This window comes from Haliotis cracherodii, unplaced genomic scaffold, assembly GCF_022045235.1.
Source record: "Haliotis cracherodii isolate W230 unplaced genomic scaffold, xgHalCrac1.p SCAF_2, whole genome shotgun sequence".
NCBI classification, from domain to species: domain Eukaryota; kingdom Metazoa; phylum Mollusca; class Gastropoda; order Lepetellida; family Haliotidae; genus Haliotis; species Haliotis cracherodii.
This window is the reverse complement of record NW_027266275.1, coordinates 66,356,786-66,378,033: the sequence shown is the minus strand read 5'-3', so window position 1 is coordinate 66,378,033 and position 21,248 is coordinate 66,356,786. Positions and strand designations below refer to the sequence as shown.

The 21,248-nt window shown below is 42.3% G+C and overlaps 1 protein-coding gene across 1 annotated transcript in view; it reads left to right on the top strand.

Moving 5' to 3' along the window:
- LOC139468385 (uncharacterized) overlaps positions 1 to 20,724 on the top strand; it is a 33,815-nt gene extending 13,091 nt beyond the window's left edge. The window contains exons 2-3 of the mRNA XM_071250329.1: positions 17,691 to 17,867; positions 18,539 to 20,724. Coding sequence (XP_071106430.1) covers positions 17,691 to 17,867; positions 18,539 to 19,305 — 944 coding nt within the window. The 3' untranslated portion in view covers positions 19,306 to 20,724. The remainder of the gene's footprint in view (positions 1 to 17,690; positions 17,868 to 18,538) is intronic.
- Positions 20,725 to 21,248: the final 524 nt, after the last annotated feature.

Genomic DNA, 21,248 nt, shown 5'->3' with positions numbered 1-21,248 from the left:
CAGATAACAAGCGTTTGAAATACTGTTTTATCTCTTGCATTTTTTTAACAGCTGAAGAGTGTTGTATGTGGCACGCATGTAGGGGTCGAAGTGCTAACGTTGCTTTGATAACCCTGACGTCTCAACTTTCTTATCAGCACAGAGACGACCTTTCCCTCATACTCCCAACTGGCAATAAATCAGGAACACTACGCCATATATTATTACCATTGAAGTCAATACGGAAATACAATAACAACACAAATACAATCGGTTTCAATGCGTAATTTTGATTTTATTCTTTGATTTTCTATGCCAATGTACATGCATGTACGGTTCATTATTGTAGCAAACTAAACATGTCTACATCTGGAAGTTTTATATGTGATCGTGTATACTAAGTGCAAACGAAGAACAGTGTCACATTCTCACGTCGTGATATGTGCTCAACAACAGAAACACTACAAACGCACTTGTATAACCTGCGATCACAGACTGCATCTACCTTTCCAAAAAATGCATCTAATGATGGGACTGATCTCTGGCTAAAATCCCAGTCTGTTATTTAACACGAGTGTGTTTAGTGCAGGTGACAGGATCACGGCAGTGGCTCTTGGGACAATGACACGTGACTCGAAATTTACGTTACATTATGAATACCTCCTATAAAAAACCGTTCGTCATTATTTACAGAATTATGACTCTTGCTTTTCAAAATGTGTATATATGGGTCCCATATATAATACTTGAGATTATTTAGACTTCCCCCACGCCCTGTGAGCATTTAGCGACTAGTCTTGACACAATACACTTATTTATTGGCATGGAACGCGGAAGACGCGATGTATGTTATCACGACTGCGGTGCAGTTTCACTTGGTTCGCATGTTTATCTTGCACAGCACAACATTATATCTTGTGCTTGAGGTCAGAGGTCAAGGAGATTCTCTTATGTACGCCATAATGGTTATATCGTCGCGTGATGCCAAACCGGATTTCGGAGTGACACAAAGAGCAAACGACTGGCGGTGATATATTATGTCGTAATTGTACTGTCATTAATGAAATATATCCATTAAAAACTATGCACATGTATGCCATTGTCGGGTAACCGCGTGACGATATATAAGATGCGAATTGCATTCCATTTGTTAAAGAAAGGTGAATAAAATATGTTTACATCAAAGTCAGTGAAACGTGCGCTCTGATGGATTATACTACACCCTAGGGAAATGAGGCTTGCTCATAAACTGATACATGTCGGGGGAGCCGGGCGGCTACCGTAGAATGTGTGGCTGTGGGACGGGCACCTGCCTGCTGCGTATAGAGAGAGGTGCTACTACCGACCGAGTCGTGTTTTGATTGCAGCAACAATGGTTATGTCGTCGCCCACTGCGCTTGACATGACTATTATTATTTACTTTAACAAGGAGCACATTTGGAACCTGTTTGTTAAACTGAAATGTCAACTTGCCACTATATTGTGTGTAACAATGGGTATTTTTTCATGTTCATAATTGTTGTACAGGATCAGCGGAGAATGTTATTTTAGGTAGTTTTGTGAGACTATCACGTGACGAGTTCGTATAGAGATTGCGTAGATGTGTTTGGGTGGGTGTTTAGGGATAGTGGTCGAAGGTGATACGAGATACTTGACTAAAGGGGTAATTTGAATACATGTACAGTTCGTTCAGTACGTTTTGAATGAATAGTTAAAAACCTTTCCTACCCTCTCATGCAAGTTGTACGTTTTATGTCACTGTAAGGGTTCGCTGCGAGGCACACACCCCTCCATTGACAACCCAATCTAAAAGCTTAGTACGTTCGCCGTACACACCCTCTATAGGCAATTGATGACGGCATAACTTGCTTGTTGAATGGGCAAATATGAACGATATTTCAATACCAGCTCAAGTGTTGGCCATCGATGGCACTTGAACTGCAAGGCGATAGTTCTCAAATGAGATCAGTTTAGTCCACCTATTCACCAAGAAATAATTTCATTGGCTTTCGTGTTAGCAAAGGAAAGCAGGGTGGCCCAGTCGTCTAGGTCCCCGCAACTGGCCGTGTTGAAGCAGGATCGTGGGTTCCTTTCAAGATCCGACTTGTTTGTATCTTGGTTTGCAGGAACCGTTCCCGTGTTCGTAGATTACTGACGTAAACGCCTGAGACCTGCATCACTTTAGTCTTTTTCCGTTATCAAGCTGACACATCGTGATACAACTGGAATTCTGTTCTAAGATGTGTTAAGCTGTGATTCTAACGCCTACACAGCTTAGAATCCCCCCCCCCCCACGGGGTATGGCTAATATTGACCATCTCGCACACGTACTGACGGCCTTCCAGCAGTGCTGACAATTGAAGCATAGAAGTAAAATAACTTAGTTTCATTTTGATTGAAGTCCAGGTTTCTGTCTCTGCTAATACAATAACCATTGTAACTACAAATGAAAGTATTTGAAGCATAATTAACTCTGGTGGGAGTCCTGTTTACATTAGTGTTTCTTAAAGACGCAGTGAGGTGTAAGTATTAACCTACATTGACGTCAACAATGAGCAATGGCACCTGTGTTAATGTTGACATGATGGAGGCCGGAGTCACGCTCGTAACTACACGGTCAGGTGGGTCAGTATAGGAACCTCGTTTCATCACCTACATTTCTTTGACAGATGCTACTTTTATCTTGGGAGGTAAAAGTTCAAGCAAATCCTACGTTTTCTAATTTATGCCGGCTTAACGCTTTGTGATATCAACCTGTCGGGCTGGTTTGACTTGCCGGGACAAACATCAGGGATGTTTAATCTTGCCGGACTCGGTGACCAAGGGTCAGATGACGAGATCCAGCGGACACACGGGAACGGCCACAAGCAGGGCTCGTTATCTATCGTGGTTTGGGTTTCATTTAGTAGACACCCACTTACGTTCAAATTTCGAAACTGTGAAACTGTTTAAGGTACCCTAAGGTTATACTGAGACGATTTCCCTCGAGTTTCTTTGCATGCGATACAAGTTGATGCGATTCTAGTATCGTGTCGTTAATCATTGCAAAACTATATTTAACTTGATTAACGACGCATTATATAATAAACTTGAATTGTAAAATGCCATCCCGCTAGTGTTTCCCGGAGTCATTAAAGTTAACAAAATATGTTTTCAATCTCATCAAAATAGTATTGAGTGTCGAGTAGTTGTGTATTGTCGTGACATTTGGTGAAGACACGTGATATGTAGTCCCAAGCATGACTATACTCCCCCCCCCCCCCTCCCCCGCACACACACACGCACAAAAACAAACAATTTTTAAATAAACGACAAAATAACCCAAACATAACGCTGTGATTGGAATAAATCTCAATACTGCGTGAAACCTTACTCACTCCACCCCCCACCATTGTGTAGCTAGGAATTACTAGTCTGAGATCGCACATTGATGTTACAGTCACTGATCCAGGCTGGGTTGCCGAAAGTTGTTCGCGGTGTCAAACTCAACACCAAGAAACGATAACAATAGACGTTGGGCGTTAGCTGTCGGAGTCAGAGATAGCGTTAGGGCGGGTACCCATCGTCGAGCTACCCTTGTTGACGTCGGGTGTGACATAGAGGGGTCACGGACGGGGTGATACTGTGGGCGTTGTATTGAATGTTGACTAGTACGTGTGGGGGTCATGGGAGGGGTGATTGCTCTTTCGAGGCGCGGGGGTCACTCCGATCGTGATAACACGAGTGAACGCAACCCTTTTATGGAAGTTAAAAGATGGGAGAACGGAATCACATGGCTTTTTATGATGTTTGTATCGTTTCAGAGCAACTTCTTGCTCATTCATCAAGTTGACATTGATGGGAAAGATGATTGAGTTTGATCCTTCTCTGTTATTAGAAATATGCTTAAGCTATCCCAGCGGGGTCACCAAAAAGTGTTGACATTGTCACACTTGAGTACACATTAAAAACTAGTACCTACTTTTTTTTATAAAGCCTATATCAAGCTGGCACGCCGTGATATAACTGGAATATTGTTCAAAGTGAGGTTAAACCTAGCCCACTCACTCTTAACCCACGTGTCTGGGAGGATGAGCAAACGCTTAACACACGAGCGCCCGTCGGGTAGATACTGAACATGAAGCTGCCATTACCGAAGTGTCATGCTTTCCACTTCATCTGTATACAGACGTGGCTATCATCACGACAGGTCCAAAATTACTTTTATCAGTGGGTCCCGTGAAGATCCGGGTACAGAATAGGTCTCTAGCAACCAATACTTGCTGTAAAAGGCGACTATGCTCGTCGTAAGACTGACAGTATCGGCTCGCTGACTTGGTTGATGCATGTCATCGTACCCCAGTTGCGTAGATCGATGCCCATGATGTCAATCACTGGATTGTCTGTCCAGACTCGATTATTTAAAGACCGCCGTCATTTAGCTGGAATATTGATTCATTTAGCTGAGTGCGGCGTTGAACAACCAACAAACAAACACATATATCAATGGAGAAAATGGAGACAATGGCTTACAGTCATGGTGCCCTGAGGCCTGGTCAGTTAACCTGGGGTCAGGCCGCGGACAGGTTACTTGCAGATCAGGTCTTCGCGAAAGAGTGTCTGGTAGCTTCACATCACGAATGACACAAGTTTACGAATGTCTTCATTCCATCTGCCTTTGCCAGAGTGGTTAGCCTTTGGTGTTAAGTAACGTGTGTAATCCTAGGATCTGGTTCGCTTTAGTTGGTTAGAAGTTGGTTAGACCTTATGTCGGGATAGTCTTCACTGCCTGATACACCAAGGCGTATTTATTAGTGAACTAGTACCACGGACTTAGGTAATCAAGTCCGATTTATCGCATACTAATTGTTATTTGTGAGTCATACCGATGATTGGATAAGTGATTTTGTTGGTTGGTTGGTTGTTTAACTCAGCAATATTCCAGCCATATGACGGCGGTCTGTAAAATAATCGAGTCTGGACCAGACAATCAAGTGATTGACACCATGAGCATCGATCAATGCAATTGGGATCGATGACATGTATCAACCAAGTCAGCATAGTCGCTTTTTAGGGCAAGTATGGGTTGCTGAAGACCTGTTCTACCCCGGAATCTTCACGGGTCACTGAATAAGGGAAGTGGTGAGACCTCATTAAATAAGTATATGTTTGTTCTTCGGAATCATCTTAGGTTTGTCTCCTAACAAATATATACTCATTGGTCATTTACCAGCTTGATGAAACCCGGATGTCCCAACTCAATGAACATTTGTCGAAGAAAAAAAACAAGTTATAAATCGTCCTCTGTCTCACAATTTAAACCATAATTTCACAGTCGAGGACTACAGTTTTAATTTATGATTTCGACAAGTGAATACATTACAACTGTGAGTAGTGAAGACGACTGCGACGTATTGCTTTCTGTGCAGGAATTTGTTAACATTTGCATTTATTACACATTGATAAATCATAAGAATAAAAATTGTAAGGTTTTGTTTCACAGGACGGCTGAATGTGGCCAGGTAGATAGGTGGCCTAGTGGTATAAGACCGTTCAGGAGAGTTGCAGAGTTGTGCCCCTTGGTGTCAGGATTCACTGGTTGTGTTTCGAATCTCCCAACGCTCCTTAGTTGTGGATTTGTCAAAGAGGTAAACGCCTAAGCTTTGTGTCTCTTGACTTGCCTCCCACAAACGAAAGCTACAACCATGGCTGAACTATATATTTGTTTAAAGTAGCGCTAAACCCCAATTGACTCATTGATTCTCATTGTAAACAGAACTGTCATACACGCGAGCGTTGACTTCATGATGTATGTACTGTTACCTCCAGTCCTCACATACCATAGATAATGCATCAACGCGCTATATACAGGTAAAGCCACACCTGTGGCAATGCTGAATGACATTTTGAGGTCGGAGACACGTGGCAGATACCTACCACATGGTAGCTTACAGTTACAACCAAGGGCCGACCCAACATTCTTAAATGGGAGGGGTCAAACATATCAAAAACCCCTCTGAAATAATTTTACTGCCTACAACAAACTACATTTGGTTTTCAAAAGGGTGGAAGGAGGTCCGGACCCCCTGGACCCGTCGGACCCCACTTCTGGATCCGCCAATGATAGCGCCGCTCTGGCCATCAAACGATGGATGTCCCTTTTCCAACACGGATGACCGATTTTTTTTACCACATTGAACGATAAGTTTTAATGATGAAAATGTAAATGACTTTCTGTGAGGTACACACCACTTTCGAGGAAGTTTAGAGGCAAAACTGATATATGTTGTTTATTAGTTCAAAATCAACAGGTTAAGTTTTACTAAACAAATTATTAGGATCACACCTGGCTGAAGGTGACTATTTTTATCCTAGCTAAAGTTGAGAAGTACATGTTTCAAACACAGGTGTGGCTATGATGTCATTTTCCCACGTGAATGAATATGATCTGGGAGCGTTTGTAGCCTTAAACATTTACGTAAAACACTTGAATGACATGTGAATTAAAGATGTGAACATGGTGTGTTAAACATTCTATAAATCGTTGAAAAGTTCATCATACCTGTATAAATCTAATAATCTAACTGTAAACATCACCTAGTGACATACCCTAAACTCATCGGACAAAACAACGCCCTGCATTAGTACACGTCACCGGGACCGCCTCCGGAGAGCGGAAGGTCCTGGGTTCGATCCCCGGCCGCGTCATACCAAAAGACGGTAAAAGATGGTACTTGTTGTTACCCTGTCTGGCGCTCGGCATTAAGGGGCTTAAACAAGGACTGGTCGGCTCGGAGTCAGTATACTGTGTCTGAGTGGGGTATTCATGTTCAACTGCGGCATGGTATCTCAGTGAGCTAGCACAATAAATCGGCATCAGTCCGGACTAGTACAAGCAGCCACACAAACACACACACGTACATGCACGTCGCTATATTAGTGCAATAATCTTGGACGCGACGTTAAACCCCAATTTCACCTCACCTCACACGTCACCGCCATCGGAGAGGCTGTTCTATACTGAAAAGAATCAACTGAGCATCACAGCTTTAGCCGGTAAAGGAATGGTTTATTTGCAACCTACGGGAAGAAAAACGGTAAAATCGGCATTATGTCCTTGTTTAGAGGTCGGTAAAGGCGGGGGTATTACTCGCATGGCCAGCCACATGTGACTCCCATCACCGGCCCCAAGAGGTAATGGATGAATGTATGTCATGGTCGCTCAGGCGAGAGTAACAACTACATTCCTAGATTGTTCAGATAACAGATTTTTATACGAAAATGAACGTGGGTTATTTTGCTTCTGGGAAATTATGTATTCAATTTGGAAAGTCATTGTGGCGAGATGGTATCATTGAAGCAAGTGACTGTCTCCGATGCTTCAAGCTGTCATGATTGTGTTGGTACGATCACTCGAGATCGAGTGGAGATATATTCTAATACTGCAATACAAGGGCGCCTGTCAAGGGTGGAACATTCATTCAGCCCATACTCCCACTGACAAGCTCACAGTTAAGTGAATACATGTATAAACAGGACAATAAAAGAGAGAAACTACCAACATCTGACTTGTAAAATCTGTTTTTGAAAAAAAACCATACCTTAACGCAACAGTGAATATGCTATTAAAGGGGCACTGATCTAACGCAATTCCCCGGGACTGGTTGTTGCCTTTGTTATTGTTTTTTCACAGTGAGTACCCGGATGTATAGCAGAAATCTAGACTAGTTCGCGACCTCTGCTGCGCCTTTCGTAAGCGCATTAGTCACGTTTATGGATATCGGTAGTAATAAGGGCGTATGGTCACATTGATCAACAAAATGAAATACAGTTTTCGAGATAATAAGGAAATGTAGGTATCTTTGGGGGTAGCATCGGTAATGGTGACGAAGTTTTGATAAGTCACTTGCTTGGTAATTTTGCGATTTTCGTTTACACTATTTTTACTTGCAACACGAAGTAAATATTTCACCCAAGCATTGCTTTTTTATAGTGTGTATATTTTTTTACTGTCAAAATGTGTAACATATTTATTAAACGTCTAAATATTTTACAAAGTGACTGAAAAACATTTCGTTGAAAAGTACATGTCTATGTTGTTTGGCTTCTAATCCTACATAATAATCTGTTGTGATTTTTGTAGGCCCTTTTGTTCGTCTTAATCAATCTGGACAGATTTCTTAGTCAAAATGGCTGAATTTGTTACACATTTTATAAATTGCCTGAGAGAATCAAATTTTACAAATTGACGGTAATATATACACGCTTACAAAGGAAAAGACCGGAGAAAACAACGTCTATCGCGCATTGAAGAATTTCCCAACCAAGACATAGAGAAACAAGAACGAATCGGTTCAAATGAAGGAAAACAAAATGCAAATACCATAATTACAACCCACCAAATTTATGTGTATAAATTTTAGGCAGCTTCCTTGTTCGAGGAATGTATCCGTGAATATCCACACAAAGGAACAATATCCCACTCGTCTGCAGCTGTACAAAGAAACTTATTCGATGTCACGTGTCTCTGTAACAATCAACTATTTTAAAAAATATATATCGTTTCGGGATATTATAACCCGTGTTCGTTTCTCAACTGATCACTTGGATTGTTTCAGGTGTTTCACATAGGTGTCAAGTCTTCAATGGTCGGCTGAGAAAGCCCACGTGACAACTATTTTCATGACGTCCACGGTTCCATTGAGTGACAGATAACAATGATCAATCAATCAACGTATTATCAGTTATCCCTTTGAACAAAGTATGTTGTTTTAACATCGGCACTTCACGCCATGATATGAGTGTATTCCCTTTGTTTTAGTAAACCTAGACATGTAAACACTCACTTTTGACATATCCACTGTGCAAGATAACAGTGATTAATCAATCAACGTATTTTCTGTTAATCCTTTGATGGCCAGGAACGATCCGCTGATATACAAAAAAAGTAAATGAACTGATCATTCATCTCTTGCTTGGCTGCCACGTGCATATGACATAACACACATTTCACCTCACTTCCAACCTTGATTTAGATTGAATAATTACCCCAGACACAATAAATGCCAAATGGGAACCTTTGTCAGGTAATCTAAGTGGTGCTACCACTAATTGTACCTGTAATAAATTCATTAACTGAGCATCAAGGGAATGACGACAAATACACAAGTGTAGGGTTAGACGAGAAAACGTGGATGACAAGGGAGTAGTAATCGTATTATCGACGCAATCCAAAACCCGAAAATTCTTTCACTGCATGGATACTTTTTTTAGTATTAAACTAAATGCGTAAAACAAATATTGCCTCCAGCCTTCAAGTTCATTTAGCTGTCCTTGCAGACGGTAGCCCAGTCTCTGGTCACGCTCAGTTGCGTTGCGTATCATCCGGGTACTCACGGGGAAAAAAACAATAACAAAGGCAGCAACCAGTCCGGGGAATTGCGTTAGATCAGTGCCCCTTTAAAGAACGTTACCCGGCGTCACACGTCTAGCATGCAAAACGTACGCACGGAACTGAAAAGCAGCCTACCACGTGAAACCCCGTGGGTCATACTTCCAGCACCTTATTCTTGTAGTTGACCGATGAGGTTCGGGTGGGAAAAGACTTGCACACGTCTCTAAGGAAATGATTATTAGTTAACATCATAATTCCTAGATTATCATTTATGTAATTAATAAGAACAAGTTGTCTCTATATACGACTGGCATTCTCCCGATTATAAGGATAGATTAACTCTACATCCATGGGCTTATCATCCAGTATGGCCTTGGAGTTAAGCTAGGGTGGGTGAAACGTGTGACTTGGCTGATTTTGTGTCTTCGCACGCCGACGGTATGGCTCGTTGCTCATGCTATTACCCACTACCTGGCGCAACCCATGCTTGCCGTAAGAAGCGCCTGTGCTTGTCGTAAGGGTGGCCAGACTCGTTGAGTTGGTTGATGCATGTCACCATATCCCAATTGCGTCGATCGATGCTCATGATATCAATCACTGGATTGTCTGGTCCAGACTCGATTATTTCCAGCCCGCCGTCATATGTTGGAATATTTCTGAGTTCGGCGTTGAACAACAAAAACTCACTAAAATATGGAAATGGTGTTTACTAAGTAATAAAATGGTAAGAATAAAACCAGTCCGCGACCGAGGATGGAGTGAGTATGATGTGCGCGCTACCACCTCCCATCCACAATGAGGTAATAGGTTTCAGGAAACTGACAGAACATTCACAAAGTAGAGGAGTACAAAGTTAAATCTAGCGTGCTTGTTACTGAGCCGCACCCCTTCCGAACATCATCGTTCACGGGTTAAGCAACCCATATTAATAATGTTTGCATTATTGAGGTATTTCGGTAGGGTGTTAGTGTTGGACTTTCCATTCAGATTACGCAGCGTTATTTGACGGCGCCAGGCGCCGAATCAGTTGTCCTCATTACGTGGATTGCATAGTTTTGTGGCTTTGCGTGTCAACTGCATTCAAATTATTTAACACACCCTTGCCTAAACGACTGAGATCAGACACGTTTCGTAAATAATGGCAACAATGATGGACGTGTGTGCTGACGGTATTCGACATAATGCTTAAGTTGTTCAGTGCTACTACCAACACCATCAGTTGGTGGTACGATCGAGGGGGAAAATAGGTATATTTATGGTTTTGAATTACATTTAGAAATAATACACACAATTAAGAGAATTTATGGATGTCAACTTCTTTATTATGAGGAACACAACGTTTCGGAGTATATGCTTACTCCTTCATCAAGTGAATGATGAAGGAGTAAGTATATACTCATTGATTCACATTGTAAACAACAATGTTATGCACACGAACCTGGGTTCGAATCCCTGTTCGCCCCGATTATGTTTCTAGGTTTGTCAGCACCATACCCGTGCTCGTGGGTTTCACCGAAGTGGTAAATGTTTGAGACCTGCAACACTTCGGGCTTTTATAACTGGAATAATGTTAAAAGCGGCGTTAAACCCAACTCACTCGAGTGTTGACGTCATTATGTATTTACTGTTACCTCCAGTCCCAACTTACTGTGCATAGATAGGGGCACGTGTGGTCCAGTTCGCTGTGCAGAGTTGCGTCCCATGGGCACGCCAGAAACCTATGATTGTGGGTTCGAATCCCGGTTCGCCCCGATTATGTGCTGTTTGGCAGCACCATACCCGTGCTCGTGAGTTTCATCGAAGTGGTAAACGTCTGAGACCTGCATCACTTGGGGCTTTCCTCCCATATGAAGCTGACACGCCGCGATATAACTGAAATACTGTTAAAAGCGGCGTTAAACCAAACTAAAGCACTCACTAATGTGCATAGATAATGATAATGCACCAACGCGCTATAAACAGTGAAAGCTACACCTGTGGTATGAGAACTGAGACATGTGGCAGATACGTACCACTTGGTAGGTTAGTTACAGCGTCGCTCTGGTCGTCAACCGACGGGTGTCCCTTTTCCAATTCGCATGACCTATATTTCTTCCACATGGAACGTTAAGATTTAATGATGGAATTGTAAATGACTTTCTGTGAGGTCCATACCACCAACGAGGACGTTTTGATGAAAAATATATGTCTTTTGTTGGTTCAAAATCAACAGATTCATTTATATACATCTCAACATTCGCTAAGGACCACACCTCACTAGGATGGCTACCTTGGTCTTAGCAAATGTTGGGTAGTGCATGTTTCAAACACAGAGGTGACTAGGATGATGCTTTCTCACCTGAATGATGAAGGAGAAAATATATACTCCGGAACGCTGTTCCTCATAATGAAGAAGTTAACATCCATACATTCTCTATCTTATATTTGTGTGGCAAAAATTTATGAACCATTTTATACACCTAACAAATATCAATGTACTATATCTTACAGAGTTAAATAGAGAACTGGACAAAAGGCGCATGTGAACCTTTTGACGGAGACGTGGCCCGAGCGCTACAGTCTGTTGTCTTCAAAGCCATGTACTGGATTTGTTATGATGGATGAGTGTCTTGCTGTCCCCGACCCCATTAAAGGTGAAATACACACCTTTTTTCCAACTGTGATGGTTCAGACGTCACCGACACCCTAGCTGTCTTTGCTCATGCAACGAAATAAATCACATGGTTCAAGTGTTAAGTGCACCTGTCACAAAAGTCCCTTTCTTTACATATTCCTTTAAACCATGTTAGTGTGTATTTTTTTTAATGTGTTTTTTTTCAAGTTTTTTCTTCCCAATTAGCACCAAAAGTAGAATCATTTGAATCATTTATACGTTTGTTTGTTTGTTGTTTAACGACGCTCTCATCAATATTCCAGCCTTATGACGGCGGTCTGTTAATAATCTAGTCTGGACCAGAAAATCCAGTGATTGACATCCTGAACATCAATCCACGCAGTTGGGATACGATGACATGCATCAACATGCCTTACCACCCAATTCCGTTACGACAAGCATAGTCGCCTCTTACGGCAAGCATGGGTTGCTGAAGACCTATTCTACCCCGGATCTTCACGGGTCTGGGGGGAATAGTATGCGGTGTTGGAGGAGTTGTGGTAGGGGTTTTGGAGGAATTGTGTGCAGCTTTGGAGGCAAGCGTGTGTTGCTGAAGCCCTATTCTACCCCGGATCTTCACGGGTCTGGGGGAATTGTGTGCAGTGTTGGGGGAATAGTGTGCGGTGTTGGAGGAATTGTGGTAGGGGATTTGGAGGAATCGTGTGCAGCGTTGGGAGGCAAGCGTGGGTTGCTTAAGACCTATTCTACCATCTATATGTAGTTCTGATACGCTTTCAAATCCAGCTTTGTGTATGGTATTGGCCCTTGCATATATACGCCTGTGTGTAATGTATGTTCATATGCGTGCCATTCGAGGACCGTCTCTATAGTTTCCACATTCACGGCATACACACGAACCCCATACAGCTATACACAAATCACGGTATGTACACTGACGCTGCATAATGAACACGCCATGTTATGCTTACACACACACGCTTCTGTATTGGCCTGTACCACTTATGAATGTCTCGGTCAATTCAATCCGTTTTCTTTTAGGCCTATATAGCCCCAGGTACACTGACCCACATTAGAGCTCTCGCATCAATGGTGTCGTCCCAGTTTTACTGATATATTTGTCGGCGACCCATGTTGGAGCTCCCGCATCAGTGCTGCAGTCCTAGTTGTTCTGATTTACTGGTATATCAAGGTTGTCGTAATTATGGTATATGTACAGGGGATGTAATCATGATTGAACTGCTGATGTAATATACATTGTAATTGGCACTGACTTGGTTCATGCATGTCATCGTATCCGAATTGTGTAGATTGATGCTTTTGATGTCAATCACTGGATTATCTGGGCCACACTCGATTATTTATAGACCACCGTCCTACAGCTGGAATATTGCTTAAAGATCAAACAAGCAGGCAAGCAAGATAGCATTGACCAATCGATGACAAGTACATCGATACTGCCATACGCCATCATTTAATAGTAGACATAACGAAGAAAATACGGACAACCATTAACTTTACTACTTGTCCTTTTCCAAAATACACCTTGTTTGATGTGTATGTGAGTGTCCATTCAGATCGCGTATTATTGGAAACGGGCAGAGCTACTATCGTTAACTCACGCGTGCAGATGCGGGTTAGAATAGGTCTTTAGCAACCCATGTTTGCTGTAATTTCAAGGCGACTTTGCTTGTCGTAAGAGGCGACTAACGGGATCGGGTGGTAAGGCTCGCTGACTGCATGTCATTGATCTCAATTGCGTGGATCGATGATCATGATGTCCATCACTGGATTGTCTGGTCCAGATCGCCGTGATATAGATGGAATATTGCTGAGTGCGGCGTAAAATAACAAACAAACAAACTACCCTTAACTCCCTAACAACCCGAACAACCAACCAAGAACAGGTCGGGCGTGTTAGGACATGTTGCATAATGCAAGGAACTCCACGTTGTATTGTGAGGTAACGGTTTCAATAATAATCCTGTATCATTGCTTTAGTGGTACAAATATTGCAATAATATCATCATTGTTTTTTTTATTCGTTAATTTATTGATCATATTGGTACAGATTAGGATCCTTCTGGTTTTTCATTTTTTTGTTGTGAATAGCGTATCGACATATCGGTATTTCGTATACTTAAAGAATTATTCAAAGCAGGAAGTGTTTTGCCGACCTAAATCTGTCAGACGTTAGAGTGGCTGTTTCAACACCTCATTGTTGACAGAGATCGTTATAAAGGACCCCAGCCCTTAATCAACTCTGTCCGAATCACTAGATTCTCATTTCCTGGCAAACACTTGATTTTATAAGAAATAAGAAAATATTCAAATGTTGTCAAATCCCAAATAAACTAAGAATATGAAGACGTGTCGCCACTAAAATAAGGTTGACTCGAAGCGACACATGTCAACAAATACGCTCAACTACAATTAACAATTGTGCTATTGGTGGCTCCCTTTGTTGACAAGATGGCTTCGTCATTGATTACATTGTGTCCGTCTGTTTGTCTATCTGTTTGACCGTTTGTGTTGCACACCTGTCTTGCGTTCTTTAAATCATTCCCACTTCTTGTCGTCCAGCCTTCAGGTGTTGCCACACATACTTGCCGTGTCTGATCGCTGCCACTTCCGGTCAAACATGGCGGCCATCCTGTCACATGTTCTGTTATGGCGGTGTTGACGTAAGACGAAACGCCATTACGATATAATTGTTGATGGTTTGAACTTTGTAAACAGTGTGCTATAAATATGTTGTAAATACGAGCTTATGGAGTGAGTTGGTTTACCAATGGCTATATGTGTGTGAAAATCCTCCCAAATCGATGCTGTTCAGTTTAGGACACGCTGTGTTGAAACAAGGGTTATTCATTGCACACACAGTATGCCTTGAATTGTCACATCTCTGATGTAGGTAAATATTGAATCAGTTTATCTTCATCACTGGTTAAGTGGTTAGCTCGTCACGCCTAAGACTATAAATTCAAGACCTACATTACATTTATTTTGTCCCCCACCGTGATTAGGCTGAAATAATAGTGTTACTAAAAACGGCGAAAATACAACTCTGTCAGTACAGTGATCGAAAGAGGCGAATAACGGGATCGGGAGGTCAGGCTCGCTGACTTGGCAGACACATGTCATCGTATCTCATTGCGTGGATCGATGCTCATGATAAATCACTGGATAGTGTGGTCCAGACTCGATTATTTACAGACCGCCGTGATACAGCTGGAATATTGCTGAGTGCGGCGTAAAACAACAAACAGTACAGTTGAAAAATCTCGGGAAAGGGCGAATTCTTCATAAAACATGTTATTCATTATTCCGTGGAGTGATGATAAATTATTCATCGGTTTCCGATATGATCTGTGAAGGTGAAAAGTGCAGGATGACAGACTGAACATAACTCACGGCCGTGTTAACTGTTCTTATTAGTAATTGAAGACCACAACTCTACACCATCTGCTGGCAATAACCTGCCTTTGTGCCTGACAGTATGGGATCGGTACTTCACACAGGTTATGGCAATATGATTAAATACAAAATATGAAATTAAGGGTCCTTGTCAAAGCCCATATCATGGCATATGTTAAAAATGTAACTTTTGATGAGGCCTGAAAGGGTCGACCATTTGATATTGAGGGGGAAAATAATTGACCAATGTTCATTGAAATAGGTCTCGTGTTACATGGACGTGTCCAAGGGACTCAACACTGCACACTCGAATGGATGTGCCTCAGAAGACTGGTCCTTACTATTGAATGCATGGCTCCTTTAGTTTTTAATATGATTTTCCTATTACAGTCTGTGTTGTGGGTAAGCGCGTACGGTGTAGATAAGCATGTACCATGTATTTGATAAGGTAATCGGATCGTTACACATTAAAAACATAGTTGTCATGTCCTATCTGACAAATGACATAATGTCTAAGCCTCTGCTTGCTCCACAGAACCGCAAAATAAGCTATGTGCGAGTTAGCCATCTCCGCAGCTTGACTGGCCGCACAGTATTAGCTTCGTCATCGGAATGTTGCCGGATTAAAACCAAGGAGAGATTATATCTGTTTGCTATAATAAAGTCGCTATAACAATGATTTGGATGTTTATGTGGAATGTTGTAACTTAAATCCCTTGTATACATATTAGTTAACAAAGGAGAGTCTGAAATAATATGGTAACGGTGAAAGGGGGTAATGTCTCTTTCTCAGTGCTGATCTGCGCGATTGCTCCAGCCGTCACGTTGCGGGGCACCATCCCGTGCCACGGGGTACTTGGCTCATTAGCCCCCGGTGTGCGGTGAGCAGTGATTCCAAAAATTCAATATAATTAAGCAACCCCTAAAAGCCCCCTCTTGGGTTGCACACACCACTTTCACCCTTTTCGGAATACACTAAATGGTCTGGCCAGGCCCGTGTGCGAAATACGCTAGAGTCGGAAAGCGCACGTTAAATCTTCTATATCAGTCAGTCAGTGAGCTGCAACATAGCCTGTGCTCCAGGGCTCAGTCAGATATTAAAATGTAGATGTACATGACTCACCTATAACGTCAATAAATGAAAAAGTGACATTGGCCGTTATATGCCGTTTCAGACTTCAAATTTCATTTCACGTTTACGTTATTGAGCGAGTGAGTGAGTAAATGAATAAGTTTTTAGCAATTCCAGTAATATATCCGGAACCTTCGATTTGGAGAGCGAACGCCTTTACAACTAATTACCCCACCGCTCGTTTCACCGATTTAGACTATGCGGACAGAGACTGAGTAATGATAATGACTATTTACTCTCTCATACGGAAAACGGTAGTAGTAAGCTGAATATCTGAACGACATGCTCTTCCAGGTTTTAAAATCTTGAGAAAAATAATAATCTTTGTGTAGTTCCGGTGAACTTGGTGTCCAACATTTAGGGGAATATTTGGACTATAATATATTTATGGGTAAATTCCTAAGCGAGATTCTACTCATTTGAAAAAAAACCATGCTAAAAGCAAAGTTATTCATCACTATGACACTCTTGGCGTTCCAGACATATCAGTTAAATAATACACAAGGGTGACCTTTTTAAAGTTGTATACGTGACGGTCGTTCTATCTCCGTCGCATCAAACCGGTAACCAGAGCCATCCGTAGTTAACGGACCCGGACACCAGAGCCCATATGGATGGTGACACAGGTATTGCTGGAGGTTTGGTTGCATTATCGTGATACATACATATTTGATACTCAAGACAGGATATATCTCCAGGAAAGAACGGTAGAATATACTTGTATCATTCGGAGAATCGGTCATAAGCTTCCTAGGTGTGAAACTATCAGTATTCAAGCAGTAGCATGTTTTGTTGTTTGTTTGTTGTTTAACGACGCGCTCAACAATATTCCAGCTGTAAATAATCGAGTTTGGACCAGACAATCCAGTGATTAATATTATGAGCATCGATCCACGCAATTGGGATCGATGACATGTATCAACCAAGTCAACGAGCCTGACCATCCGATCCCGTAAGTCGCCTTTTACGACAAGCATAGTCGCGTTTTACGGCAAGCATTGGCTGCTGAAGACCTATTCTACTCACGTGCCTCGTACGTGCGGAGTTAAGCTGAAAATAACAGACAAATGCATTCTGTATATAGTGGAGTAAATGGCATGTTCCGAACTAACGTTGAGTAGTATATTTTAGATGATACAGTTCGACATATATAACATGTGTTGTTGTTGTTGTTGCAGACGGAATCCAGGACAGTCACGTGGAGTTCCTGGTGCTGCGGGTGCTGCAGTCGGTCGGCCTGGCCGGCATCCTGGCCCTTACCGTCTTCCTCATCGTCTACAAGATCGGCTACAGCGGCAGGTGGGGCAGCATGAAGACCGCCAACCTCGCCTCCTTCGTCCTGTGCATCTTTACAAGTGAGTACGCGTTCACCGTTTGTACAAGTATGTTGGCCCCCGTGAAAATCCGGGTTAGAATTGGTCTTCAGCAACCAATGCTTGGTGTAAAAGGCGTAAGAGTGAGTGAGTGAGTAAGTATGGTTTTACGCCGCTTTTAGCAATATTCCAGCAAAATAACAGCGGGGGACACCAGAAATGGGCTTCACACATTGTACCCATGTCGGGAATTGAACCCGGGTCTTCGGCGTGACGAGCGAACGCTCTAACAACTAGGCTACCCGACCGCCCCTGCCTGTCGTAAGAGGCGACTAACGGGATCGGGTGGTCAGGCTCGCTGACATGGTTCATGCATGTCTTCGTGTCACAATTGCGTGGATGGACGTTCATGATGTCAGTCACTGGATTGTCTGATCCAGACTCGATTATTTACAGACCGCCGTTATATAACTGGAATATTGCTGAATGCGGCGTTAAACAACAAACAAATAGTGCTATGCCACACGATGCTGAGCGGGAAACATTGCTATTTTGTCCTATGTAAACTGAGCGCTGATTGGTACAAGTTGGTTTCCCTCTTGCTGGAACCAGGCCATCGCCATTCGTTGGTTAAAGATGGCGACAAGAATGTTGTTGCGTTTAGAATGTATGATGTCCAACTATCACTTTAACGTATATTCTTTCTGTTACAGTTCTGGATCTCTTAGCCAGCGCAATACTGTTTGGCGTCAAATACTACAATTTCTTCCTGTTCGTTGAATCTTTCGACTCTAGTAGTATTCCTTGGTCGGCGTTGATGAGTTTCCTAGCCTGCCTCATTCTCATCATAGTCTGCCTCTTCATCAAACTAAAGTGTAAACCGGAACACGTAGACGGGGCGTCTCTTCCCGTATCACGTGATGTATCTAAGATGAACCTTCACCCCCACGTGCAGAATGGCACCGGTGGCCACCGCTACTACAACCAGACGCCGTATATGGACGACAGGTCGAGATACAACGAAGACAACCGACCCATACACAATGGGGGTATGATCAGAGGCTATGAGGATTTCGATGACCGGAGAAACAATAGCCAATATTACTCTGATGCACGGAACCCCTACGAAACCAGGCACAACGGTCATTACGAGAACAGAGGGTACCAACCAGAGCCCGAACCAGCTGTCGTCCTCTACAAGCCTGCGTCTAGTCAATTCAAGGACAACCGAGACAGGGAACTGGGACACACGATTTACACCGGAACTGGATTTTCGTACTTGAAAGGGGAGGTAAACAGGGGTGATCGTGATGATTCCCGATACGGCCGCCCGATGGCGCTAGCTGACTACAGCCATTCCACAAACCGCGGTCACGACGACTACTACGAGTCTTCAAGAATTGGCCGGCCACCGATTGGAGGAAGCCGAGTCCTGCCGTCCAATTCCAATGCATACGTATACAGACCGCACCAGTACTGACGACCTCAAACATCCGGGTAGCACTGAACGGATGGCACGGTGGCATGTCTCCTGGACATATCATTCAAAATATCCATTTTCGTGCGATAAAATCACAGACACAAGAACATAACTGAGAGAGATTTTAAGTTACATTATGGGATGGAGAACGTTGATGTTGACAGAACCTCAGCTAAAGCACTATTGCGGGTAGGAAATACACCATTTACAGTAAGACCCCGTTAATCCGGATCCGGTACGATTCCGGACCCCGTTTTCGGACCAATATTATTTGTAAGGTATATAAATGTTTGTAATGAAAGGGACGTTACCACGTTTTCGTCATTGCTTTAATGCGGGTTTTTGGACCAATTTTTGTAAGGTTTATATATGTTTGTAATGTCAGCTTCAGCGTCCCCGTACTCGCTGGCCCTCCTCTAAGACACCAACAGACGGAGACTCTAGAGGAAGCGGATCGAGCTGTAGTCAAAGGGTGGACAGGGAACTGAAAGAAGATTCTAAAATGTTGTTGCTGAATGTAATGGCGCTTCCATGCTGAAATCCTGTATGGCACCTTTTCATGTTTGTTTTTTCTATTGTAGATCCATGCTAGTTATTGATAATGTGTAGCCCAGTTTTCATGGTGAATTAATCGTTAATTTGCACACTGGTTTACAGTACAATGGACCTCGTCGTGTTTCCTTGTGTCGACCCCTATATCAGCCTCTGTAGTCAATCATCTTAGTGTATGAGGAATATAACCAAGACGCCAGTAAACCAAACCATACTCGACATTCACAGAATATTTAAATGTAACTTTAGCAAATTGTTTTCAGTTGTCATTAATTATGTTTTCGAAACGAGTATGTGTAATCATCACGGCGATGACCATGTGTAGCAGCATGCTTCAACTCTCGTTTGTTCCGTGTATTATATATTCTTGACAAATCGAACGAGAGAGGCACGATAAAGTCGAGGAAGTTCTATGATTTGGATTTGATCAATGTTGCTATGTCATATTTTCCGATACGTTTGCGTCTCCCCATTCAGTGTTTCATATATACTGAACAACAATAAAGGGATTTTTTTCTATGAAATTGTCTGCTCAGTCTGTGCTACAGATAATATCCCAGAAAATATTCATGATCCCCAACTTTTTAGTTCACTGTAGATATAGGCGTCATAGTCTTTGGATCACAAACAGATTCCAAGCTATGTTCACACTGTTGTTCAGCTAGATTGGTGGCGCGTGTACCCAGTGAATTCCCTGCAGCCCGAGATGTTCCATCTAAAACATACACGAACTCTCATGGACAAGGGATGTCACAATACACAAATCACCATACATGCAAAGTGAACACTACAATATATTCACATTCTATTCACTTCCAGTATTTATCGTATGAGGTGTACATTATATTGTGGTATATATACTATATACTATATACTATACGAGGCCTAGACTGAAACCAAATATGTCCTATGTATATATGTCGTAGAGATCAGAGTGTCCATGTTGTAGAATATGTTCTTGTTGTTTGTACTTTTGTCAGATAAATATAATAAAACGATATTGTCTTTTATATATATACTTAAATATTGAATATACCTTTCATCTTTTTTTAATAAAGTCATATTTTATATAGATGTGTGTGTGTTGTTGTAGTTTACGACTAAGGAAGGTTGGTGGAGTAGCAGAGTGGTTTTAGTGGTGTAGTACCCGGAAGAATAGATCCCCAGTATGCCTTACTTGGCGCAAGGGCTTTTACAAAAGAGAATCGGGCCAGGCTCGGTGCCCTGGATCTACATATCATATTCTGTTAATGTTTGTTGGTTTGTTTACCGCCGCACTCAGCAATATGACGGCGGTCTGTACATAATCGAGTCTGAACAGACAATCCAGTGATTGACATCATGAACATCGATCCACGCAGTTGGGATACGATGACATGCTTCAACCAAGT